The following is a 26,870-nucleotide window of genomic DNA, read 5'->3' on the forward strand; positions in this document are numbered from 1 at the left end:
TGCCTTGCCGAGGGTCACACAGCTAGTGAATGTCTAAGGCCAGATTTAAATTCAGGCTGCCCTGATTCCAGGCCCACTGCTCTAGCCATATAGCAACATATCCAGATCTCTGGTTCTTGAGTCAAAGTGTGGGTTCAAGTCCTTATGACTCTGGGTAAGTCACAGCCTCAGTGGGTCTGTTTCCTTATCTGTGAACTAGGAGGATGGGAAGAGATGCCCCTTCTAAACCTATCATTCTAAGTGAAACAAAACTTTATTTTTTTAAGACTTAATTTAAAAAGGATCAAATGTATATATGTCCTTTTGTTTAAAAGAAAAACAACCATCACAAAATCCAGTCCACGGCTGTCTTTCACTTGACTGAGCTGAGAATCATCTTTAGGGAGGTCGCTTGTCAATTGTCCTTTCCTGTTTGTCTATTTTTAGTTTTATGTCTCTGAATTTTAATCATTAAATGAGCCGTTAAAAACCGTCATTCTTATGAGTGGAATAGCAAGGAGAACCGATGTCTCTGTGGCCATAGGGATCGTGGGATCGTGGATTTGGGCTGGGCAAGGTCTTCTGAGTCCTATTCTGCAGCTGAGGGGTTTCTCTGTGATCCGGGGACTATGTGCCAGAGGTAGGAGTGGAACCCATCCCCATTTTAAATGGGACGACATTAACTTGACCATTCAGAGCCACAGAACAATGAATGCTTCTGTGTGGCATCTTATATATGGTTTTCTCACAAGAAGATTTTCTGGGCGAGCCATGCAGGGTCTGAGGAGCCTTCTTACTTTTTAAAAGAGTCAGGAGGTTTTTGTTTAAAAGGCCAAGTAGCTGGCAGCTTGAGTTAGGCCTGAGGAGAATGCACAAAGCCCTGGAGCAGGTAGGACGGCCTAGGAGTAGGTGAGACGGCCCCAGCCTCCTAGGACTCCACACACCTCCCCTATAATTTGTCAAGTTTACTTTGTGAAACTGCAATGACTTTTTGGAGCAATGAGGCAAAAGGATTCAAAGGCCAAAGACCCAGAAGAATGAACCTTGCATCTCTTTCCTTATTGAGAGTGAGAGAGAACCAGCTTTCCTTTTTACACTCCTTTTTCTGAAAAAAAATTTTTTTAGGGCCCAAACTCTTAGATTTATAGAAAGGAGCAAAGAGCAAACAGCAGTGAGCAAGGAAGGTAGAATGGGGTGTGGAGCTGGGAAAGGCTTTGTCCCATTCTTTGAACATCATTTTATTGGACTCATGATCTCATCGAGTAGGGGCTCTTCCCAGATGCACAGGGAACACTCCATCCCTCCTTCTCCTCTTGCACGAATCCCATCCATATCTTCCTATGAATCCCTTACAGGATCCTATATTTAGCACTGGAAGGGACCTTAGAGGCCATTTAGTCCAACTTCACATTATATATAGGGAAACTGAGGCTCAGAAGGTTAAGTGCTTTGCCATCATAGACTGAAAAATTTAGAGCTAAATCAATTCCCTCATTTTACAGTTGAAACCCAGAGAGAGAAATCCAGTGGGATTTCAAGTCATTAAAATCATAGCTTTGGAGCTCAGAAACCTGAGACCATCTGGCCCAACACCAACCCCCCCTTTTATATTATGGATGGAGAAATTAGTGGGGGGTCATAGATTTAGAGCAAGCTGAGACTCAGCAAGGCTCAGGGACCTGCCCTGTGTCAGATGCATAGCCAGCTGGATTTGAACCAGAAAACCCTTGCTCTTTCCTTAGTCCTTTGCCTTAGTTCTCCCAATCCAGGGTCAGTATAGAACTCAAACTGTCCAGATGTTATACTTCTTTCTCACTAAATGAGTAGTTGCAATCCTTTCCAATGACAGAACATCTGGATGCATCCATCATCTGTATCCCTTCCCCACATGCTAAGTTGGTGGTAATTCTACCACCACTTCATGACCTCTGTATTATTCTTTGGATGACCTCTCATTTTTTACTTTTTGGCAATTACCATGTCTCACAGTCATCCAGTAAATCTGGATTTGAAGTCTGCGAAAAATCGGGTTTAAATTCTGTGCAACCATGACCAGTAACCTCTCTAAAATGTCTAAAATGGGAGAAATGGTGCTTTTCTTATTTGCTTTACCAGGTCATTGCAAGCATCAAATGAGAAGAGGTCTATAAGGGATTTTTCAAGCTTTAGAATGCTATATAAATGTCAGATATTTTACAGCATCACCACAAGCATAAATTGGACATTTTTTAAAAGATGGGTGTTTTGTTCCAGAGGAGTATCTTGGGATTATTATTAATAGTAGTGGTAATAATAGTCAATTATATCATTATCTATTATTATTATTATTATTCTCAAATGCCATCCTGCCCGTTCTTCTTATTCAGTTCTGTTATTGTTCCCTAGAAGTGTCTCTCTGAGATATATATGCTGATAGATCAGTAAAATATCAACCATCAATCGGGTGGGACATAATTCATCCACTTTGTTTTTCTCATGTGGATTGTCACCTATATACACAACATCATCCATAAGCAATGCTGGAAATCCTTCATGAAAGCAGTAAAAACTTCTTGTCACGAATATCGTGGTAGTTAATGCCTCAAGTTGTTAATATTGATATTGAAGGATATTGAGCAGAATTCACAGGATCAAAGATTTACCCTCAGGCTATCTGGTCCTATATTCCTCCTCTAGGATAACAGAACAAAAACAAATAATAAAACAATAACTGAACCCAACTAAATGGAGAGATTTGACCAAAGTTACAGTCTTGTTCATTCATGAAGAAGTCACTTATGAGCTTAATCTATATTTTGATGACTTATTGGAAGAGAAGGCTGGATTTTTGCCTGAGAAAATGTTTGATTTGGTTTTGCTTTTAATTATCAATAGATCCATTGGCATTTTGATTTACTTCATTACATTTAATGTAGTTGTGCCCCCGTTGCTATGAGCACTCCCTTCACAGGGACAGATTGCAGTCTAGATATATTCTCATCCGTGAAATTTTTATTGATGTCTTTTCATAAATCTAACAGCAAATCTCCCCACTGTTTTCCCTCTACATTATGACATAATAACTCCTCTTCCTTCTTTCCCCCTATATGTGATTTAATTTTAGACTACAATCGGGGTTGTTACTTACTTCACTCCCTTGCTTAAGAGTCTGTGATTCCATTGGTTTGAGTATCTCCTCCATGGATATAACTATTTTGTTATTTGGTAGAAGGTCTTTGAAGTTGTGGTAAGAAAATAAGGAAGACCTGAATTCAAATTTGACCTCAGATATTTGCTGTATGACCTTGGGCTAGAGACTCAATTGTTCTTTCTATATCTCAATTTCCTCATCTATAAAACAGGGTTAATGGTAGTTCTTGCCTTGCAGAAGCATAAAATGAAATAATGTTTGTAAAGTACTTTGCAAGCCTTGAAGTATTACACAAATACTAGCAATTACTGTGATGACAGTAACGGTTGCTGATGATAATGATGAAAGTTTCTGTGACCAAAAACCATATACTCCTGTAGCCAACTGGTAGATGAACCTCTCTTGAGCTTCCTAAGCTTGTCTTTGGAGAGCAGACAGTTGACCGTGATGCTTCACCTAGAAGTCTTCCCAATTTTATCCCCAGCTAGAACTTGAGTTCTGAAGGGAGGGAGGGTCACAGATAACCCAGTGCCATATTCCCACCATGATGAGGCACTAATATAAGTATGAACTGACTTTTCAAAAAACAAGGAGAAAACAAAAAGGAAAAAATGAAAGATTATTTCCATTCCACCAGAGAGTGAGTATTCTCAACAGGACTAAAGGGTTAAGTGTTGGGAAATCACATTGTAAGCCCTCTAGTTTTGAGATAGTCAAGACTTGGGTTTTCAAATGTGAAAGTGGGCTCAGCAACAAAAAGAGAAAAGGCTAATTGCATTTGATAACATATTGTTTGATTTCCTACTCAGGGAGAGCTTAAAGAAATATTTTTTGCGGCTTTTGAATGTATTGAATCTATTCCTTCAAAGTAGAGAAAAAGAAGAAAAAAATATAATCCCTTACTTCAACAAATAAAAAATCATCCCCAGCTCACTAAAGTATTCATGAAACAGGATGGGATATTATGGTTCCTGACAATCCTCTTTACTAATAATAAAGCTAAGATTTCTGACCACTGGGAAAACATTTTATTTTGTTTTCATTTCATTTTGGTATTTATTTCTTCTTCACCCTGTGTTTTCTTTTATTTCCTTTATCCAATTTTTGTTGGAATCTTTTGTTTCTACATCACTTTTATTTCTGAATGTACCCATGTTCTATCTCTTATCTGGCAAGCCATTTGGTATCACAAAATTAAAAGGATAGATTTTTAAAAGCAGATCAGCAAAACCAGTTAGTGTATCAACTGCTAATGAAGCATTCTATATCCATAGTCCTGGCCTCTGTAATAAAGAGAAGCAGAGATCTGTTCTCCCCTTCTCTCCAAAGTTACTATTTTGTTTTTAGATCATATATTTATTTTTTCTTTTTTCTCAATAATATTTTATTTTCCCAAGTACATGTAAAAAAAGTTTTCAACATTCATTTTTGTAAAACTTTGTATTCCAAAATTTTCTCCCTCCGCCCTTGCCTCTTCCTTCCCCTAAGACAATAAACAATCTGAGGGTAAATATGTGCAAAACTTTTAACATTTTTCCACATTTGTCATGTTATACAAAAAAAAAATCAGACTAAAGGGGAAAAAACAAGAGAAAGAAAAAGCAAACAAACAAAAAAAGAAAGTGAAAATACTATTCTTCACCCCATATTCAATCTCCATAGTTCTCTCTTTGGATGGGGATGGCAATTTCCATCAGATCATAAATTAAAAGCCCCTCGAAGCCATTCCTCCTTGTTTTACAGATGAGTAAAGTAAGACGAAGAGAGATTAAGTGACTTAGGGTCAGATAACTGGTAAGTGTCTAAGGTGAGATTTTAATCCAAGTCTTCCAAGACACCTGGAAAGAAATCTTAAGCATTATCACTAAATTTCTGACTGAAGAGGCCTCCTTGTATTTTTAAACCACAGATATGGTTTTATTTAAATAAATGAGTTTTGATGCTAAAATTACTTGAAGAAGTGTGAGAAAAGGTACCTTGCCTTCCTTCTTTGCAAAAGTGAGGGGCTGTAAGACCATCAGACTAAGGTGATATATTGGTTGGTTTGTGTGAACCACCTTTTTTATTCTCTACCTTCTTTGTTATCATGATTCCCTGGGAGGTGGGAGGGAAATATATTCAGAAACAAAGGTGGTATAAACCCCAAAGAAATCCATCAAATGATAAAAAATTAATAAGTGAAAATAAAACTAGAATTATAACATTTCTCATAAACAATATTTTGTTTTTAATTTAATGTGAATCCCTTTTGAAATTTTCTTTTCATGGCCCATTCATACTGTTATACAAAAACATCTTGTTGGTCTTCTTAAGTCAAAATCACGTGTGATTGAAAAATAATTCTCCTTAGGAATAAATATTTCCATCTGCCCTATATTGGACAGTGTGCTTTTCCGTAGAGTCACAAATCTGGAGAGCATCTGGGCCAATCCTTTTACCAAGGAGGAAATTCAGGGTCAGAGAGATCAGTGCCTTCTCTGAGGTCACAATAAGATCATAGCTTCCGATCCAGAGCTCGAAGACAGCTCAGAAGCCTTCTTGACCAACCTTCTCATTTTAGAGAGGAAAAAATGGAGAAAATGTTCTAAAAGAGTCCTTAAAAAGGTGTCCACACCGGAGTATCACAGGGGGAGAGTTTTAGCATGGAAGGAACTTCCAGGACCATGAAATCCTAACCTTCCATGTTACAGAGAAAAAATAGGGCACATTTCCTTAGCAATACAAAGTCTGCAAAGACTTTCCCACATGTCCTGTGACCATTGTTCAGAGGTCACCTCATCCAACCTCTCATCTTACAGATGAGGAAACTGAGGTCCCACAAGATGTTGCACTCACTCGTTGGAGGAGCTTACTGTGGAAGCTAATCAGAGTCGTTGCTTGTGTTCCACAGGACGGGTTGACCCCCCTCCACTGTGGAGCAAGGAGTGGTCACGAGCAAGTGGTGGAGATGCTCTTGGATCGAGCTGCCCCCATCCTCTCCAAAACCAAGGTAATATCTTTCTGACTCTTTTCAATGACCAGGTCCTCGAGGAGGCTTGGAGCCCCCACAGTAGTCACAGCACTCTGGCTCTTGGGAGCCCCTCAAAACTTCCGTGATTGGGTAACGGCCTTGGGCAGCCATCACCTTCCCTTAAGTTCTCGGTGGATTTGATGATGCATTGATGCGAAATGAGTCATCCCAGAAAGTTCTGTTTTTATGGATCTTTAAACATCATTTTATGTGTTTTTCACAACTAGAAAAGGTGGGTCATGGAGACAAATTGGAGACCTGGAATCTGCAGATTCGGGAGGGGCAATTAATGGGCCTAACACTCTCTGTTCCTAGGACCAAGGCCCAAGATCTGGGAGAGACCTCGGGAGCCATTTAGTGCTATTTAACATTATCAGTTAGGACTAAAGTCTGAGCATTTAAGTACAAGGTCACAGAAGTAGGAGAGAATGTCTGAGGTGGGATTTGCACCCAGGGCTTCTCGCTCTAGAGCCGCTGATCATTCTCTCTGCCCTTGAGACAACCATATAGTCCTATTGCCTTATTTTACAGATGAGGAAACTGAGATGCAGGAAAATTAGGCAATCAGTCGACAAACATTTGTAAAACACCTACTATGGACCAGGCACTGTGCTTGCTTCAGCTCTTACAAGTAGTAGTATCTGAGGAGAGATTTGAATCCAGAGCCTCTGATTCCGGTGCTCATATTCTCTATACATTTTCCCCAGCTTCTTCCTAAGACCTCTCATTGTTTCATAATTCATGTGATACTTTGTTATTCGTCCTTGTCTTGTATTATTTTGTCTTACTATAAGTGACAGCTAAATGGTATAATTGATGAAATGTTGAGCTAGATTCAGAAAGTCCTGAGTTCAAATCCAACCTCAGATTAGCTGAGTAACCCCCCAAAAAAGTCAGTTAATTTCTTTCTGCCTCAGTTTCCTCATCTCTAAAATAAGAATAATAATGACACCTATCTCCCAGGATTGTTGTGAGCATGAAAATATATTTATTTGCAAAGCAGCATTCAAACCTTAAGTAAATGCTAGTTGTTATTGTTAATTACTATTATTAATATCATCATCATCATCATCTGGATCTGGGTCTTTTCCTTCTAGACTAATCCTGTCTCAGATGCTTCATAGCTACTTTGGGCAAATGACTTAACTTCTGCCTGCCTCAGTTTCCCCATCTGTACAAAAAAGCTGTTTTAGATGCTCTCTGAGGTCTCTTTCAGCTCTGGGTGCCATGCTTCTCTCTGGTCCAGGCTCCACGAGCCACATTTGCTTTTCTTTCTGAGCCTGTCTCCTCATCCACAAAATGAAGCCGCTGCAGCCTCTTCTACCTCTAAATCTATGGCTCTATCCTTTCAAGGGCTAAGCTCCCCAGTGACTTTGGCCTTGATCTCCTCTCTGACTCTGAACCTTCTGCCCCAGGCTGTGTCCTAAGTTTTCTGATCTCAATGGCCATTCCCCTAAGCCAAGGTAAGGGGAACTCAACGTGGGGCCTTTAATGGGCCGCTTCTGTTTTGGTTAATGCCCTCCCCTGCCATCCTTCCTGGCCAGCACCTCCACTTACCATCACCCCTCGTTTCTGGCTCACTCCCAAAGGAAAGAGGGCCTTTCTGCAGATGGCCCTGGGCATTCTGTTACTATTTCATTCAAACTTTCTAAAAATTGGTTTATTGTGTGGTAGTGAGAAGAGCCGTGGGTTTGGAGTCAAATCCCAGCTTATACATGACCTTGGACCTCTGTTCCCTCATATGTCAAAGGAGGAGATTGGAAGTGATGGCTCTGAGGTCCTCTCCAGCTGCGGGTCAGATTTCCCTCAGGAGCCCCTCTATAAAAAGATCACATTTTCCCACTTCTCAGCTTTGTGACTGCACTGATCTTTTCTCCAATTTTCCTGGGGTATAAGACTTTATTTTTCTGTTTATTCCAGAAATCAATTAAATAATAGAATTTATTAAACATGTAATTTGGGCCAAGCACTGATCTGGGAAAAGAAAGATAAAACTGAGCAGTTCCTGCCCCACAAAAGCTTAGGTTCTAGTAGGGGAAAGAACGCAGACATAGGTAAACATCCATGCAACATAAATTAAAAGTAATTGAGGGAAAGGGAACTAGTAGCTGGAGTGGGAAGGGATGAACAGTCTCAAGTAAGAGATGGCACTAGAGGAACTAGAGATTCTGAGAGATGGAGGTGAGAAGGGAATGCACCAGGAATAGGTGGGAGATAGAGTGTCATGTTGGAGGAAGAGCTAGCAGGCCGTAGTCATTGGAGGAGAATAACGTACACTGATCCTGGAAAGAATCTGCAGCCAGCTTGTCAGGAGTTTAAAGTGCCAAAGAGAAGTATATGTGACCTCAGGGGTTCATGGTTTATCTCACACGGAGAGAGACAGAGAGATAGAGACAGAGAGACACAGAGAAAGAGAGAAAGAAGAGACAGAGAGCGCTTTTTTGTGGTCTACACCAGTGTATAAATCTATGGGTTACAGTGCCTTAAATGGGAAATGATTCTACCCTGTAGCCAATGGGATTCCAACTTTGGTTTTTCCAAAACATTGACTAAGATTAGAATGGAAGAGGGTTTTGTTTTGTTTTTAAGCAAAAAAAAAAAAGTCTGTGGCTCACAGTAAGATAGATCAGTCTATAAATAGCTTTGAAAACTTTAAGGGGCTCTATAAATGTGGGTTTCCATGATTAGTTTTATCAACCAGCATTATATTTATTAAGTGCCTGCTCTGACTATACACTATGCTAGGCACAAGGGGATGGATGCAAATACATACAAATTAAATAGTCTGCGTCCTCTAAGAAGTCATATTGCTTAGTGACATTCTCCTTTTTTATGATTAGTACTCTTACTATTTCTCAAATAGCTACTATGTGAAAAGCACAGCGTAACCATGGGGGCTACCAAAACAAAGGAGACATGACCCTTTCTCTGATGGAGCTGTCCATCTGGTCTTGAGGGATACCAGAATTCCAGAGGAATATAGGATACCCCACTCTTTTATATTTTCTTTTATAAATAAAGGAGAAATAACTTCTTAGTCTTAATAATACAATATGGTTTAGAAACACTTGCTCCCAGCTCCATCAACTCAATACAAAGTTACAGCAACTTTCTTTGATACTTTTATTTTCCTCCAAAAAAAATCTGCATTTGTTACTCAGATGAATTTTTATGGGGATGTAAATCATGTAAGACTTAGTTAGAAATGGAAAGTATCTGGGTCATTGGAGGCTCTGGGAATCATTTTTCTTTATATATGAATTTTCTGGCTTCCTGGAACCTAAGTTGCACCAATGAAATCCATTGAGGACTTCCATCGCCATCCCCTATCACACATGCAGTTTTCATTTGCCTGTGGCCCCCTCTTTTAATTCTTTTAATTAAATTATGCTTGTTCTTCTACTCAAATATTATGGAACTGTTGATTTTTTTTTACTGAAATCTTTTGTTTTTCCACTACTTTCATTTCTGAATAACTCTCTTCTCCCTTTTTTTCCCCTCCTTCCCTTTCCCCATGAGCCATATCTTATTTTTAAAAGAAAGAGGAGGAAAAAAGCAGTTTTGCAAAACTGGCTAACTGATAACAAATGCTGCTGATTTGTAATTACCAGTCCAATCAGTGGCTTGTCTTCTCTCACCACATGAGGGCACCATATTGATGAAAAATTGGGGGAACTTTCTTATTAGGTAACAATGATGAAATTACATTTAGGGACCAGAAAAGTATCCAAAATTATCATAAAATTATCATAAAATCAAAGGACTCCTAAGAGGAAGGGAATCTTAAGAATATACTCTCTCATTTTGCAAACCATATAGGATAAGAATAGTATTCACTACCAAATGCTTAACATTTTACAACAGAAAATTTAAGGGATGAATTTATGGCAGCCAAAAGTTTTATAAATCTGTCTCGTTCTCTTTTTTTTTCTTCCCTTCAATTTTAAAATCAAAAAATAGAATCAATGCAGAATTTAGCAAATGTTCCAGTTTTCTATTGTTGTAGTACAGACTATTTTGAAAATCAGGAACAAAATGTCATCCCTGACAATTTACTGTTTGATTGATGTAAAAAAGTAGGAGGACCCGTGTTAAAAGTAGCTGCTGTTTATCCAGGTAAGCATAAGGAATTTTTTTTTCTTAAAAAGAGTTCTCCCTGTGGAAAATTGAGCCTTACAGCTGCTAGCACCTGTACTTCATAGTTCACTTTGAAGAAACAATCAGGCAAATTTGGGGATTTTTTTAAGACTATGGGAAGAATTTTTTTGAGTAACAAAGAACTGGAAACAATGCAGGTGGAGGAAATCCTTTAGGAAATAATTGGGCAAGTTGTGGCCCATGAACATGATAAATTGTTTCTATATTACAAGGAATTGGGACTCTGAAAGAAAGGGAAGATCTATATGAACTGATACAACTTGAAGAAAGCACAGTCAGGAAAAAGAGATACCCAACGACTAAAATAATATAAATGAAAAAAAAACAATAAAAACAAAGAAACTGAATATTATGAAATTAATAATCAATTGCCCCCAAAAAGAAATTAGGAGATAGTATCATACATACCATTTCTGTGTTAAGGGTAGCTAAGGAAAAAGGAAATCGATTACTGTATGTAATATGGTCATTAGTTTCGCCAAACTCTTTTTTCTCCTCTTTTTTATTTTTTTTTAATAAGGAAAGGGAGTTCTGAATCTTTTTTCTGTCATGAACCCCTTTGGTAGTCTGGTAGAGCTTACACACTTCTCACATCTATTTTTTAAATGTATAAAATAAAAACCAATCATTAAAATATAATTATTAATATATCTAATATGTACATATATTATGTGTATGTGTCCATGGCCCTTGGTATAAGGAACTGATGTCTGAATAGTGGTAAGAAGAGAAGCACTGGGAAATGCGGGGGATAGAAAAACAAAAAATATCATATTACCAATAAATTTTCAATGTATAATGGGAAAGGCACATATCTCCTTTTTTGAATTTCCTCCTTGATTCTTTTCCAGAATGGATTGTCTCCATTACATATGGCGACCCAAGGGGATCACCTAAACTGTGTCCAGCTTCTCCTCCAGCATAACGTGCCTGTTGATGATGTCACTAATGACTACTTGACTGCCCTGCACGTCGCTGCCCACTGTGGCCACTACAAAGTCGCCAAGATTCTCTTGGACAAGAAAGCTAATCCTAATGCCAAAGCACTGGTAAGTCCCAGCCCCCATGGCTACCCTGCTCTAAGAAAACTAGGTCTTAGAGTTCAAAGCTGGGAACTAGTAGCTGAGGCTTCTTCAGCTCTGGGGGATTTGCTTTTTAAAGTCCCAGTCCTATCTCCACCTCAAAGATCTGACCCAGAAGTCAGCCCTTCCCTCTTAAGCATCTTCAGTTCAACGAGTAAGAAAAGTCGCTCATTGTGTGCAGGACATGAAAAGTATCATGGAATGATGGGGAAAGACCTGGCCTCCAGGTCAGGAATACGGACTCATAGTAGTGGGCACAAAGCTTATATGCCCCTGGAAAGTGGGGTTCCAGAGAGTGGTAATCAACTCCAACTGGTTAACAAGTAATGAGAGAGTGGATATTACAAAGAGGAGCTGGACCTATTCTAATGAACTTTGATTATGTCATTGACTTCTCAATTACTCCGTCCTCAGGCAATTTAATCAAAGAATTTATCCCCATGGAAATCTGAGTGGAACACAATGGGCTTCCCCAACTGAGATTAAATTCTTTCAAAGATTGGGTGGGGTCTGACCGTGATTGAGAAGAAAATTAATTTAATTCAGAGACTGAGTTTTGAAATGAGGATTTTTTTAAAAAGGTGGGGAGAACCCCAGATCTCCTCAAGTCATTGGTTATTAATAATTATTTCTCTCAATGAGAAAGGGAAAGTTAAGAACTAGAAAGATGAAGAAAATAAAAAGGGATGAATAAAAGCCAGGGCTGGAAGCCCCCTTTTTTTGCTCTGCTGAGGGACTAAGGGAATAAACTACTGCATATTCATTTGTTGGTTAGATATGCTGACCTTTTTTTTTTTTTAAGGAGTCTAATCAGGCAGGGCTTTTGAAAAAGAAGGTGTGAATAAAAATTAAAATAAATGGAACCAATAAGATAGGGTACCTTGGAGCCAACCTGTGCAAGGCTTCAAATGTCAGGCTCATTATTTAAATTTCAATGTCTCCCTCCCTACTGGCTCCTTCCCCTCCTGTTACAAACCTGCTTCGGGCTCCCTGATATTCTGGGAAAGACTCCCTCACCCATCCCCTACCTTCTTCACCCCTTGCATGCCCTTCAATTCCAGGGTATACTCATCGTTTTTCTCTTCTCTACACACTCCATTTCTGGCTCTTTTTTTTGCTCAGTTTTAATCCTCCTCCTGTCCTTAAACTTGAGCATCTCCTAGTGTTCTAATTCTTACCACCACTCAGAACAAGCCTTAAAATACTCAGCTCTGATTAATTCTTTCTTTGTTTGTTTCTTGCTTTCTCTTTCTTTCTTTCTTTTTCTTCTTCTTCTTCCTTTCTTCTTTCTTTTTCTTCTATTTCTTCTTTCTCCTCCTTTTTCTTCCTCCATCTTCTTTCTTCTTCTTCTTTCTTCTTTTGCTTCTGCTTCTGGCCATCATCTTCTTCCTCTGCTGCTGTTTCTCCTTCTGTTTCTGCTTCTGCTTCTTCTCCTTTCCCCTTCTTCTCCTTCTCCTCCATTCTCTCCTTTCTTTCCCCTCTTCCCTCCCCCTGTTTCCTTCTCATCTACCTCTATCCCCTCCCAAAAGTACATGTTGCTGCCCTGAGCAAATCATTACAGATACCAAAATCATGAAATGCTTGCCTCTACAGCATTCAGAATATAGAAAATCGCCGGACCATTAGAAAGGGGGTCAATAGTCAGCCTGCTGCCATCACTTGCGATAGTTTGCAAAAATCTTAGTGAACCAGAAAGCTTTCTTGGAAAGCAAAAAGCACCAGTCAGCAGCATGATCCTGGGACTTATTTCAGAAGCAACAAGGCCTCTGAATTAATGAGGAACATATTTGCTGACATCTTTTTTCTCCTACTGGTTAGATTCCAACATAGTCTTGTTTCTTTTTTTTTTTTTTAATTTCCTATTTATGACAACTCCCTTAACTGCTCTGTTGTTTGATTTTCTCATCTGTAGAATGGGAATAATCTTGATCTCTTCACAAAGAATTTCAGGTTAAATGCTGTAATCCATTATACATAATACCAGTGGAATTTAAACAAACATTAATTACCTTTCTAATGATTAATCGTAGTCCCAAAGAAGATGAGGAAATGTAGTTCACTTTCTTTTGTGGAGATGGAGGACTACATGAGTGAAACATGGCAGTCTCAACTGATGTATTAGTTGGTTTTACAGAACTATTTTCATCATTTTTATTTTTTTATTGTTTTTATATTTAGACAAGGGATGATTCATTAAGAAGGAAAAGAGTGGGGCAGCTAGGTGATACAGTGGATAGAGCACCAGCCCTGAGACAAGAGGACCTGAGTTCAAATCTGGTCTCAGACATTTAACACTTCCTAGCTGTGTGACCCTGGGCAAGTCACTTAACCCCAATTGCCTCAGCAAAAAAAGAAAAAGAAAAGAAAAAAAAGGGCTGCACAAGAAGAATCGGACTAAGGAAAAAAAAGAAGGGAAAGAGTAAGAATATGTAGACATTAAAGTGATATAAAAACTGAAGAAATAGTAACCAAGATGTAATTTTAAAAAAAGAAAATGAGCCAATTTCTGGCCATCAGAATTCACCAATAGGAATTCAGTTATTTGGTTAATCATATTTTTGCATAAGGGATGTCTTCCTAGAATTGTCTATTTTCAAAGGGATTTGGAATTTTTTTGCTTTCTACCCAAAACTGCCATTCACGACCCTGTGAAATCTGTTGATCATGGGGGTAACATCTTTTACAAGACCCAGAGAACTTTGAGTTCTCTCAGTTCACAAGTGAGGAAACTGAGGTCCAAATTAATGAAGTGACTTGTCCACAGCTGGGATTTGGACCCTGAGCCTCTGGTTCTAAATCCTTTGCTCTCCCCACTGTGCCACACTGCCTTACTGAAGGAACCAGGAATTCTAAAAGAGGGATGCTCTTTTCTTCACAGATAGAGGACAGAAATATAAAGACATGATGAGAACAGGAAGGAGTCTAGTGTGAGGGGGGAGAGGGGAAGCTTGTTTTCTAATGTTTGTTTTCAATGGAACTATTCCCAAATTCTCAAGTGACCAAAGTTTGGATCCAAATAAAGAGATAAAATTCATTACTGGTCACTGACCTCAAGGACAAAAGCTTTTACTTGATTTTTAAGGAAAAGTAAATTTTCCCTGGTTAAGCCTGTACATTGGCAGAGAATGGCCATGAATAAAGATGGCTCCACCGTGTCATTGACTGGGATTCCGAAGAGATCACAACTCAGAAAAAAAGATTCTTGTTACCGTGCAGGGATTTTTCAGGTGTATCTGGCTTCCGTCACCACCATTAGAGTGGCTGGCCGTCTCCTCCTCCGGATCATTTTCCAGATGAGGAAACTGAGGCAGAGTGAAGTGACTGGCCCAAGATCACATAGCTAGTATCTCAGTCCAGATTGGAACTCAGACTTCCTGATTCCAGGATCTGTGCTCTATCCACCATATCACCTACTGATTGCAAAAAAGTTCTTGAACTATAGTTCGACATCCAGACTCAATGGATGCAAAATTCAGAAATAGATTTTACCTGTCTCACTAACAATTAGAGCTACCCAACAATGGACTGCTTCAGAAGGTGGTGGGTTCCTGCTACTTTTTTTAATACCTTTTTTCCTTACCGTTTTAAGACCATATGCCCCCTCTTTGGTACGTTTATTTTTATATTTGTTCATCTCTTTTCTATCCCTATCTGTCTCCCCAGTTGAGATGATAGTTCCTTGATTGTTTCGTTATTTGTAACTCTGGACCCTGACACAGTTGGTGCTTAATAAATGCTTCTTCAGTTATAACTGGTATAGATGGGGTCCATGATCAGTATGGATGGAACTAGACTTTGGTCTCTTTCAACCAAAAGATCCTATGATTTCAATAGAGACGTCCCCATTGCAAGAAGGAAAGAGATCAGTGGGGGAATGAAACTGTTTTAGAGTCAGAGAACCTGACTTGGAATCCCTACTGTTCTCCTTTCTACTTTGACCCCTCAGTCTTCCCATCTATGAAATGGGGGAGTTGGGTCAAACCATTTCTAAGCTCCTTTCATCTCTAAAATGGATCAAACCATTTCTAAGCTCCTTTCATCTCTAAAATTTTCTAAAGAAAAGAAGGGTTCGATGAGGAATCTGGGCAAGTTGACAAGCGTTCATTAAGCTTCCCGACTATGTGCCAGGCCCTGTGCTAATTGCTGGGGACAGAGTGAATGGCAAAAGCCAGTCCCTGCTCTCAAGGGGGTCGTAGTTTAAATGGAGCAGAAGCATGTAAACAATGACATGTAAACAAGAGGTTCACAGGATAAATTAGAGCTGATCGGAGGCAGTTGCGTGAAAACAGGAGCCCGTCCGAAAGCCTTTTAGCCAAAGCTGAGCTTTGATGTAGGTGAGAGATGGCTGTCTTCCCTGCTTCGGAGACAGATTTTTACAGAGTTGGAGTGCTGGGGAAAAGATCGTCCCAATCATGACTCATTTTTCCACTGGAGGGAGAAAAGCTGTCCTGCAATCGAGAGTGGAATTTTCTGTCATTTTCCCCTGACCCTAGATATTTTCCAATGTTCCAACCAGTCACGCTTTGGTGGTGTGTGATCGGGGAATAGCCGGAGGTTTGCAGGACTCTGAGAAATACATCTGACCTCTGTTTAGCTGCAGGCTCCCGGTACTGGAAAATACATCTGCAGAGCAGCAAATGGCAGCACCGGGGAAGGACGGAGAGGGCAGGAACACAGTCAAGAGCAAAGGGTTCCACGTGAAACCAAGGGCCAAGTGGGCATTGCACTGAGCTAGGCGACCTCCCAGAATTCACTTTAAGAAATGTAGTCGGGGCAGCTGGGTGGTGCAGTGGACTGAGCACCAGCCCTGAAGTCAGGAGGACCTGAGTTCAAATCTGGTCTCAGACACTTAACACTTCCTGGCTGGGTGACTCTAGGCAAGGCATTTAATCCCAATTGCCTCAGGAAAAAAAGAAAGGAAGGAAGGAAGGAAAGAAAGAGAGAAAGAAAGAGAGAAGGAAAGAGAGGAAGGAAGGAAGGAAGGAAGGAAGGAAGGAAGGAAGGAAGGAAGGAAGGAAGGAAGGAAGGAAGGAAGGAAAGAAGGAAGGAAGGAAGGAAGGAATTTAGTCTATGGGAAAGACTTTGCGGCACATGGCTATATACATCCCCTCCCATGCTGAGCCCCTCTGCATATCTGGAGCCCCTGTTAGTGTCCTTTGGACAACCAATCAGGCAGCAGGCATTTATGAAATGCTTCTTAACATACCCACCACAGTGCTAAGTGTTATGATGCAGATGGCAAAGAAGGGACTGCCCTCCTGGGAAAGGAAATAGGGTGTCAGAAGGCTTCCTTGGGGGTTGGGATGTGTGGGGTCCAAGCTGCAATCCAGACTTGGCTCTGCACGGGCACTTCCTTGCCACAATTGTTAGAGGCAAGAGCTGAAGCTGTAGGTGGTGGGGGATAAGAGGAGACCTGGCCCCTCCTGGCGAATGTCCAGGTTGAAATGTAGGTAGTGGATCGGGAGAGCAGAATTTGGGATGGAAATCATTCACTACAACTTCTCACTGAAGAACCAGTATCCTGTTGGATGTTACATGTCTAGTGCCCCGGAGTATTTACACGCAATTTCTTTGGCTGTTTTGCCCTCTTTTTCCTATTAACTTAGTTCACAAATCCCTTTACATCTTTGAAAAATAGGCAGTTCAGTTTCTGTCACTGGACTCATGGTCTTCCCGTAGTAGGAGCACCTCTCCATTGGTGTTTATTGCAGCCCCAGCCTGGGAGAGCTCTGAGCATTTCCAACCATCCTCAGGAGAAGACTTAAGACCCGGGCTTATTGCCTGGCTCTGCCACTGGGCAGCTGTGTGCTTTGGGTGAGATCCTTGCCCTCTCTGAAAGTCAGCTTCCTTGGGTCTGAAATGGGGCGATCTCACCGATGTGTATGAAATTCAGACAGCTCAAAAATGCCCGGCTCGCCAACATCTCGGGAGTCTTCCCATAATGCTCCCTGCCATATTTTCTGAACACCATTCCAGCAGTCACACCTTCTATCCACCCTTGCTCTATGACTGATCCCCCTCTCTTTCTGGAAATACAAAGATAGAATCAGAAGAGCATCAACCATAACTTAGGTACATGGCTTAATATCCCTTAATTCACAGATAGATTGGAGCACAGAGAAGCTAATTGATTTGTTCAGGTCATATAACCACGCAATCTGGAGGCAGAATTTGAATTCAGGTCCTCCTGACTGATTTTTTTTTTTTATCCACACATTCTTTAACAAAGGACTCTGAATCTCAAAATTTGGAGGTGAAAGAGAGGGGTAGTGAATCTTGGGATCATGGAAGCAAGAATCAAAGCTCTTTCCCTCCCTCCTTTCCTTCCTCCCTCTTTTTGTCTATCTCCCTTCCCCTGCCTCTCTCCTCTTTCTCTCTCTCTCTCTCTCTCTCTTCTCTCTCTCTCTCTCTCTCTCTCTCTCTCTCTCTCTCTTTTCTCTCTCTCTCTCTCTCTCTCTCTCTCTCTCTCTCTCTCTCTCTCTCTCTCTTCTCCTCTCTTCTCCTCTCCTCTCTCTCTCTCTTTTCTCTCTTTTCTTCCCTCCCTCCTTCCCTTCCTTTCTCTTTCTTTCTCTCTCTGTTTCCCTGTCTCTGTCTTTTATCTGTCTCTCTCTTCTTTAATTTTTAAAGCTGAATTTTTTCTTCTAACTTTGACTCTGGACTCCAGAACAGAGTCCAAAACCAAGGTGGATAAGTAGACATTTTAAAGTAAATCAGGTGGAATCCTAGAAATGCTTGACCATTCCTATTGACACAGTGGATACAGGCCCTAAAAAGGTCCTTTTTTTTAAAACTGGCCCAAGAGAGGCAGAGGATCTGGGAATGGAAGGTAACAATCCTGCTGAACTCTGCCCTGGTCAGACCACACCTGGATTATTGTGTTCAGTTCAGTTAGATGCCATAGAGGATAAAAGGCTGGAGCTTGAGTCAGGAAGACCTGAATTCATATCCTGCCTCAGAAATGTCCTAGCTGTGTCACCCCAGGCAAATCACTTAATATCTGCTACCTCAGTTTCCCTGTGTATAAAATGAGGGGGCTGAGTGCAAGGGCCTCCCAGAGGTCTATGACCCTTGGATAAAGTGAAGAATATCCAAGGGAGGCAGCCACAATGGTGGAGTGATTCCAAGTCCTGCTAGATGAGGATACTGTGAAGGATTCAAGGATGTTCAGCCAGGAGGAGTGCGGAGGAGTGGGGAGAGGGAAGGCGTTCTATCATCCCTGATCATCGCTGTCAAATTGGAATTATTTCTGGAAGGAGTATGAGGTTTTTCTGTTTGCTCCCAGATGACAGAATTGGGAGTAGACATAGCAAAGAAACACATTTAAGTTGGAGTAAATAGGGGAAATCTTCCTAACAATTTAAGTTATGCTACAGGGGGCTGGGATAACCCAGTGGATAATAAAGTCTCCATCCCTGAAGATCTTCACACAGAGGCAGAATGGCTGCTTGTGAGGTGTCTTGTAGGGAATAGTCTTATTCAAATGTGGGTTGGATTCAATGGACTTGGAAAGTCTTCCCAATTCCAAGATTCTGGATTTTGGAAAGGATACTTACAGGCCTTCTATTATTTTCCTAGTCTGTCTATTCTTGGAGGCCGAAGTGACCCATGTCTTATCTAATCTGTGTTCCCCCCAGTCTTGGAGGCAGCTGTGAGAGAGTGGAAAGAATCAGTGGCTCTGACATTAAATGCCAGCTCCGTTGCCTCATTAGAGTGGGCCACTAGGGCCAAGTCACTTCCTTTGTGTGAATCTTGTTGCCCCAACAATAGCATGAAGAGCTTGAATTAGTTCCCCTATGTATGTCCAGTGAAAACATGGCGGAAGATTAAAATGTTCGTCACATTCTCTTTATAAAACTGTCAGTCAACTATAAGTTAGTGACGAATTCTGGATTCAAACTCATTCCCGTTCTCCGGCCAATGTTCTTGCTGCTATCCCATTCTTTGGGCCGACCCCAGGTTTTTTCATTAAAACTGCTTCTTCCCAATGTATCCAATACAGGTGTCTTTGGGCAGTTTCATCACAGACGTGGGAATTGACTTTCCACATATTTTGGTAAAATATACACGGGTTTTATGAAACATATCTGTATTTTTTTTATCCACAGAATGGTTTTACCCCGCTTCATATCGCCTGCAAGAAGAACCGAATTAAAGTTATGGAACTTCTCCTGAAACATGGTGCATCTATCCAAGCTGTAACTGAGGTGAGAAGAGCAGGCTTTTGATTTTGAAAGTGGTGAGACAAAGTCTTATAAAAAATGAATGTTGAAAACCATTAACATTGGTGAGCAACTTTTATACCAAAGAAGGGAAGGGAAAGAAAAATAAAATCCTATTAAGGATTAAAAAAAAAAAAAAAAAGGAAATGTTTACAATGTCATCTTAAGAAAGCCATGATTGGGGCTTTGGGCTTTATTAGTATTAATTAGTTTTGTCCTGTGTCAAATTACAGACCACAGATGCAGTTGGTCATAAGGAGGACCAGGAAAAGAGTGTGGGTGGCTCTATATGATGCCCCAGTGCCAATGGAAACCCACGTCAATGGCCACATCCCTCTGATGGCATATCAATAAGATCCTCCCTCCGGACACTGAGGGACTGCTTTTGAATATTCATTTTATGAATCATCACTAGTCCTTTGTTAAATAAAGCTCACTCCTCTTAATATAATACAGATCTCATCTGATATAACCTGTAAAGGGGGCCTAATTAACTATTTATAAATTTTATTTTTATTGATATTTTTCATTTTCTGTCTCTTCATTTCTGAATGTTCCTCCCCACTCCTTTACTTGGGCATCCCTTGTCAAAAAGGAACTTTTCAAAGGAAAGGGGGGAAAAAACAAATTAATCAATATTTCCCTCATGGAAAATTCCTCCTCATTATGAAGGTTAGAAGTGAGTTTGCTGTGTAGAAACTCTGCTGGTTAAAAAGGATGGTTGACGAACACCTCTAACATGCATCGGTCCAAAAGACCATGTATTAAACACTCACATCCGAGGCACTGGGAGATCCAAAAGCAATAGCTGAAGAGCCTCTGCCCTTTAGGGGCATCCATTCTATCAGAATATGTAAACAGACCGATACCTGTTTTAAAGCACATAAAATAAAGATGAGGCAGTTCTGAGGGGGCGCATCAGAAACCAAGGGACTCTGGAAGGACATGGAGGAGATGCCCCATCGCACTCCTTCCTCAGCTCTTATTGTGATGGCTTCAACCATTTTTTTTTTATTAAAATCCTTCAGAAAGTCCTCCCCAGCTGATCCAGTAGGGGTTACACCAGACGCAGGGCTGGTTCAATAGTAGGAAAACTAGTAGCATAATTGACGATATCAATCACTGAACTAATAAAAACCACCTGATAAAATTAAAATCCCTCCGAAAGTCCTCCCCAGGATAATACACTATGACCAAGTAGGATTTACACCGGATGCAGGGCTGGTTCAATATTAGGAAAACTACTAGCATAATTGACTATGTCGATGACCACACTACCAAAAACCACCTGATAAAATCAAAATCCTTGTCTTGATCTGGTAATCTGCCCCTTCCTCCTTGTTGTCCCTTAGTCGGGCCTTACCCCGATCCACGTGGCTGCTTTCATGGGGCACGCGAACATCGTATCTCAGCTCATGCATCACGGAGCATCGCCCAACACCACCAACGTGGTGAGTAACTTTTAACCCAGAGGGGAAGGGAAAGAGACAAGGGTTTGTTAAGCACCTACTGCTCTAAGCCCTTTATAACTACTATCTTGTGATTGCTCAGAGAAGAGACCTAGAGTGGGAGCCTCATAAAATCAGTCAAATTAAATGTCTTTGACTGCACTTGTTGTTGGTTATATGCAGCCTGTTCACACTCGGGGCATCTATTTTCCCATTATTCCACCATTTCCAATCAAGGTCATGGTTTTTCTTGATTCATAGCCGTGGAGCATCACGGGGGAAATATCAACATTTTTTTAAAGGCTAAGATACCAATAAATCCTTCAGAAGCTACCGGGCCATATGAAGGGTGCTTGTGTGTTTCCCGTGTTCCATTCTTCAGTACTAATCATCTTCTCTCTCCTTTGTGAACTAGAGAGGAGAAACAGCCCTGCACATGGCAGCCCGTGCCGGCCAGTCGGAAGTCGTGCGGTATCTGGTCCAAAACGGAGCCCAGGTGGAAGCTAAAGCAAAGGTGAGTGTATGCAAAATACTGCTGGGTGAAATCCAGTCCGACCCAACAGCATCATTTAAGTTCCCATTGTGCATGAGGAATACAGGGAGGAAAATGGACAAAATTCTGCCCTCAAAAAGCTTGTGTTCTACTCGGGTGATAAAACATATAAATAGATAATGATTATTATTTGAGGACTGAGAGAGAACTAAAACTTGGGCAAAGGAGGTGAGACATGAGCTTTAACCCTAAAGGAAAAACTCTTAAAACTATATAAAGTTCCTGCATTGGCGAGACAAAGATGGAGGAGGAGAGACAGAGACAGGACAGAGACAGAGACAGAGACGGAGACAGGGAGAAAGGAGAGTTGAAGTGATTTGGCCAAGATCATTCAAGTTTTTTTAACTTCCATGCCTAAGTTTATAACCCCAAATTCAAGACTCTTCCCATTGTATCACTGAAAAGTAATTAGATAGACCATATACATAATGAGATGGTTGGCGTATCACCCAACTCCATGGCACAGAGCTCATTCAGGAAATAAGAAATGTTAGTTAAAAAGCCAAGAGCCCAGGGAAGAATGACAATTCTGAAGCAATGATGAGATTTGTAATTAACTCTAGAAGGAAAATACTCAAAGGATTCAGAGATTTAGAAATAGAGTCACCTCAGGTGACCTTAAGTCATTGGCAAGAGACTTTAAAAGTCAAGACAAAAGGCATATTTAGTAAGCGCTTCCTATGTGTCAGCCACAGGGCTAAGTGTGGGATTATGTCAACTCACCCCTTATTTCCCAGGAAAAAATCCCATGGCCTCTAAGGTTTCCAGAGCCCTTGAGGAGAGAGGTTCCATATTTTGAATAACTACTTCTGCCTTTAGTATAGATAGTGACCGGTTATGAGAAGAGGTGGATGGTGAGGAGATAATATGGTAGCATCAGTAATTCTTCCTGACCATCAGGAGAGAGCACCGGCTGTCTAATAGAATAAATAGTCTGCTTTCGTGGAAGACAAAATCTGGGAATCTCATGCAGGACAGGGGAATTAAGGAGTGACTTTGAAGAACAATTATTGGAAGATAGGGAAAAAAAGGATGAAAAGTGTGAGATTGGAAGCATTCATTGAGATACAATGAGGAAACTGTTGAAAGGAAGGACCTAATGATGAGATTCGGAGAAGTGCTGGGGTCCTTTTCACTCTCTGCAAACTGAGGCCAAAGGTTTGGGGCCTCAAGGAAGCTCCATGGTCACGTGTTCCAGTCCATACCTGAATGAGAATTCCTTTTGTAATATCCAAATCTTACTTGCAAGGTTCTAGGAAGGAGGAGCCCAGTTCCTCACCAGATAACCAGCCCCACTTTTGAATAGCTTTACTTGTTAGGACATTAGCTTAAATTTGACTTTGGGTAACTTGCCTACAATTCCTACTTCTGTTCTCTGGGGTCAAGCCCGATACCTCTTCCACTTGACGGTCTTTCAGAATCCGAAGGCAGCTACGATGCCCTCCTGATGCTTTTCTTCTCCAGGCTGAACATCCCCAGTTCCTCCCGGAACATGGATTTTACCCCTTTCTCTGTCACAAGCACCCTCTTCTGAAACTGCCTCAGTTTGTCCATGTCCTTCCCAGAATGTGGCCCAGAACTGAGCACAGCCTTATGGGCTGTGGGTGGTCTAACCAGGGACAAAATACAATCTCCCCAAACCTCTACCTCAGGGGACAAAAGACTGGATATGGATCCAGGACCTCAGACACTTACTAGGGAAAATCACAGGCTCTCTCAACCTTGAGTTTCCTCTTCTATAAAATGGGGATGATGAAAGCCCCCACCTCACAGATTTGTTGGAGAGCCACGTGAGACAGCACCTCGGAGACCTCAAAGGTCTGTAGAAAGGCTAGCTGCCATCTCACTCCCATTATCCTGTGTCCTTTGGATTTTTACCCATCCATATTTCAGTCCTGGCCCACATCACAAGTTTCCATGATACCTGTGAAGTCAGATCTTTATCGTAGGATTAGTGACTTGCCCAGAACTACACAGCTAGTGAGCAGCTGGGGTTGGATCTGCACTCAGTCCCACCTGACTTTAAGGCGTAGCCTTACCCCAAACTGTCTCTGAAAGACCAACTCATGGCAGACTCGGCTCTTAGGGGACATTGATCCCTTGCCTTCTGGGCAAGGGAACAATAAGAAGCCGGGGATCTTTGGAAGGAACCCAGTGCTCTCCCCCACCTGATTCGCTGTGGGTTAGTACCCAAGAAACAATAAAAAATACAGGTAATGGAGTGGAGGCCCTGTTCTGGTCCCCAAAGGCTCAAAAGGTCCTCACTCTGGCTGTGAACATCCCTGCCCATCACACAGCACAGAATGAGAATATCAGTGGGCCATGTAGGTAACAATCCTTCATCCCCCCTAAATATTCTGTCGCATCCATCTGTGATGGCGGCAGCTGGGTGCAGCTCCAGTGGGGGCTTCCATCGCACTAGCAGTTCTTTGGGCTGTCGGACCATTTCCAGGGGTGCTAGTAACCCTATTATCATTTGCCCGGTCTTTCCAAACACCGAGATGGAAGATAAATGGGATGCTTCCTATAAATAAGCCAATGGATAAGATCTGACTCCGAGACTCTAAAGCTTTCAAAATGGCGCCCCGGTCTTCCCTAACTCCTCCCCTTTGCTTTGCTGTTCAGGACGACCAGACGCCCCTGCACATCTCAGCCCGGCTGGGAAAGGCCGACATAGTCCAGCAGCTTTTGCAGCAGGGAGCCTCTCCCAACGCCGCCACCACCTCCGGGTACACGCCCTTACACCTTTCAGCCCGAGAGGGACACGAGGACGTTGCGTCGGTTCTTTTGGACAATGGTGCATCGTTAGCTATCACAACAAAGGTATGGAGTCTTAGAAAAGTGACACTTTCTGGCTGTGTGACCCTGGGAAGTCACTTATCCCCAATTTTCTCACAAAAAAAAAGAAAGAAAAAAGAGAAAAGTGATGATTTTCCCAGATTTCCACCTTTCCCGCACTCAGGGCATTGGACACCTCAGAACAACCGTATGATCTGTTCCAAACTCCCCCTCCCACAAGTGCAGCGAGCGGAGACCTGTTTACTTTCATCTCATATGTCTCTCTCCTTTATCTTGTGATTAACTTATTGAACCCCTTTACAAAGTCACAGCTCAGTTGCACTGATGGCTATCTATCAGCTGTTTTGATAGACTCGGACAGTTTACAAAAGGTTCGCTCAGCAGATTTCTCTGGCAAAGTCTAGATGGATGAAGAGATTGGCTGATGTGGCTAAAATGCAGAAGGCTGGGGATGGTGCTCCCCGGCCAAGCTCTCTCTGCTCCTCCAATGCTGAGTCAGCTCGGAAAGCGACCCCACGGCCCGCCAGGGCTGGGAGCAAACCATATGGCCGAGCGTAATTGGGTTTCGATCCCAGCTTCGAGACCACAATACATACTCCTCCGTGGCCCGGAGCTGCTGTTCATTACTTCTTAGCAAACCCCCCAGACGCATCCTAAGATGAGCCGGTCCGAGGTTTGCTTGGGAGATGAAATAACCCGTGGCAATTTTATACCTGTTTATTTATGCACGTCATTGTTTTGTGATAAAAGCAAGTGAGAGTCCAGTCACGGGAGCAGATACGTGCGGGATAATGGGCAAACACAGCCAGAACCTATTTATGTCCTTTAGAGAACGAGGACCAGATGTCAGGCAGTTTTCTGGATTCTCGTTTACCTGGGATTCCAACACAGAAGAAACGAGAGAGACATGTTTAGCACGGCAGTCAGTTTGGGTCTTGCCTCACGTATAGGCCCTTGAGTTTGCCATGAACCTGTGATATGACAGAGGGAGGTCACTCAAGGCCTGTCCGGATCAGCTCCTGGAGCCGCCCTATGTGTGACTTCCTGGCTCCGGAGCGGTCCCTTCCCAGAAGGATGCTCCACCGTGGGCTACTTAGAATTCAGCATGGTGGGGTCGATAGGAGCAAGTGAAGGCCCTTCCTCATTGCTGACACATTTTGTAATCCTTAGGACCATCTTGGTCCTTCTACGTGTCCCAAAGGCCCAACGATGCTGTCTGGGGAATTCCTAATAAGGAAGCTTTACTGGCACCTGCTCGGTGGTTTATAATTTTTGAATTTCTTGAGGGATTTGCTCAGGGTCCTGCAGCTGGTGAATCACAAGGGGTCTTTGTTCCCAAACCTCGCTGGCCCTCTACCCGCCATGTTGCTGTTGTATGAGAGCCTTAGAGCAGGTCAGAGGAAGTAACCTGAGGAAAGGGTCACTGCTGACTGAGCAAAATCCGGAGGACTTCCTGTTAGAGGCATCTGAACAGGGCATTGAAGGATGAGAGAACTATTTGGGACAGAACAGAGTGAAGGAGAGTTCAAAGGAAGAAGGGCGTAGGATGTGTGGGAAATGGGTGGAACACGGGAGTGAGTTCCTACTCACTTATTATCTCCATATTGGACAGAAAAATCAGCCTAGCATGACGAAGTAGGCAGTGGGGAGCCATTGAGGAACGTTTAGTGGAGGAGTAAGAGAAGAACTATGGCTTTCGCAGAGCTGTCAGGGATTTTTGAAGGCGGGGAGTGGAGATGTTGAAGGGCAAAAGCAGGAAGGTCTATGAGGAAGCTGAGACAGGCTGGATGCGTGAGACATCCATGTGAAAACATCTTGGGATCTTTGGAGACTGAGGGCTGGACCTTCCAGAAGGACGTCAGGGCTAGATAGAAAGAGTGAGTCACCGGACGATCATAGGAGAGCAGCAGTGGGGATTCAAGCCGTGAAACGTGGCCGGACAAGTTTGGATTTTTTGCTGGAGGCCATAGTGACCCAGTTAAGTTGCCTGAGCAGGGGAACGGCATGGTAGTCTGTTGCAGATGATCATGATTAGATTCAGTGGTGTCTGGTTGGGGTTTTCGCGGTAAAGATACTGAAATAGTTTGCCCTTATCTTCTTCAGCTCATTTTACAGATGAGGAAACTGAGAAAAACAGGGTTAAGTGACTGGCAACTCCCCACCTCACAAAACATCACTATCTTTTTTATCTCTAGATAAAATTTTTTCTTTTATCTCTAACACAAAGTGAGTTCATTTGGTTTTCCTAGTCTGCAGGAGATCATCAGATAACTCAGGCCCTGTCACCAGCCCAGACTTCTCTTCCTCCAGCCGCTCGTCACCAAAGAGCTACAGGAATTTGCTTTTGTTTCCTGATTCTCCCAAACAGGACGACCCAGGGGCCCTGACCTCTGACCTCCTCTGGGTCATTCTGGTTACCTGTGAATGACTGAGCTTCGCTCGGCCACCAGGCCCAGGTCCCTAAGACCACCCTTGACTGTGGCGACGGATGG

General features: G+C 42.0%; 1 protein-coding gene across 3 annotated transcripts in view; it reads left to right on the top strand.

The window, feature by feature from the left end:
* Window positions 1–26,870, top strand: part of ANK3 (ankyrin 3) — a 347,827-nt gene that overhangs the window by 167,388 nt on the left and 153,569 nt on the right. For all 3 annotated transcript variants that reach the window (XM_051982618.1, XM_051982616.1, XM_051982617.1), the window contains exons 10-15: window positions 6,000–6,098; window positions 11,129–11,326; window positions 19,465–19,563; window positions 20,931–21,029; window positions 21,442–21,540; window positions 24,205–24,402. In XM_051982618.1, the coding sequence (XP_051838578.1) occupies window positions 6,000–6,098; window positions 11,129–11,326; window positions 19,465–19,563; window positions 20,931–21,029; window positions 21,442–21,540; window positions 24,205–24,402 (792 nt within the window). The remainder of the gene's footprint in view (window positions 1–5,999; window positions 6,099–11,128; window positions 11,327–19,464; window positions 19,564–20,930; window positions 21,030–21,441; window positions 21,541–24,204; window positions 24,403–26,870) is intronic.

The sequence above is a fragment of the Antechinus flavipes genome, chromosome 2 (assembly GCF_016432865.1).
Source record: "Antechinus flavipes isolate AdamAnt ecotype Samford, QLD, Australia chromosome 2, AdamAnt_v2, whole genome shotgun sequence".
Taxonomy (NCBI): Eukaryota; Metazoa; Chordata; class Mammalia; order Dasyuromorphia; family Dasyuridae; genus Antechinus; species Antechinus flavipes.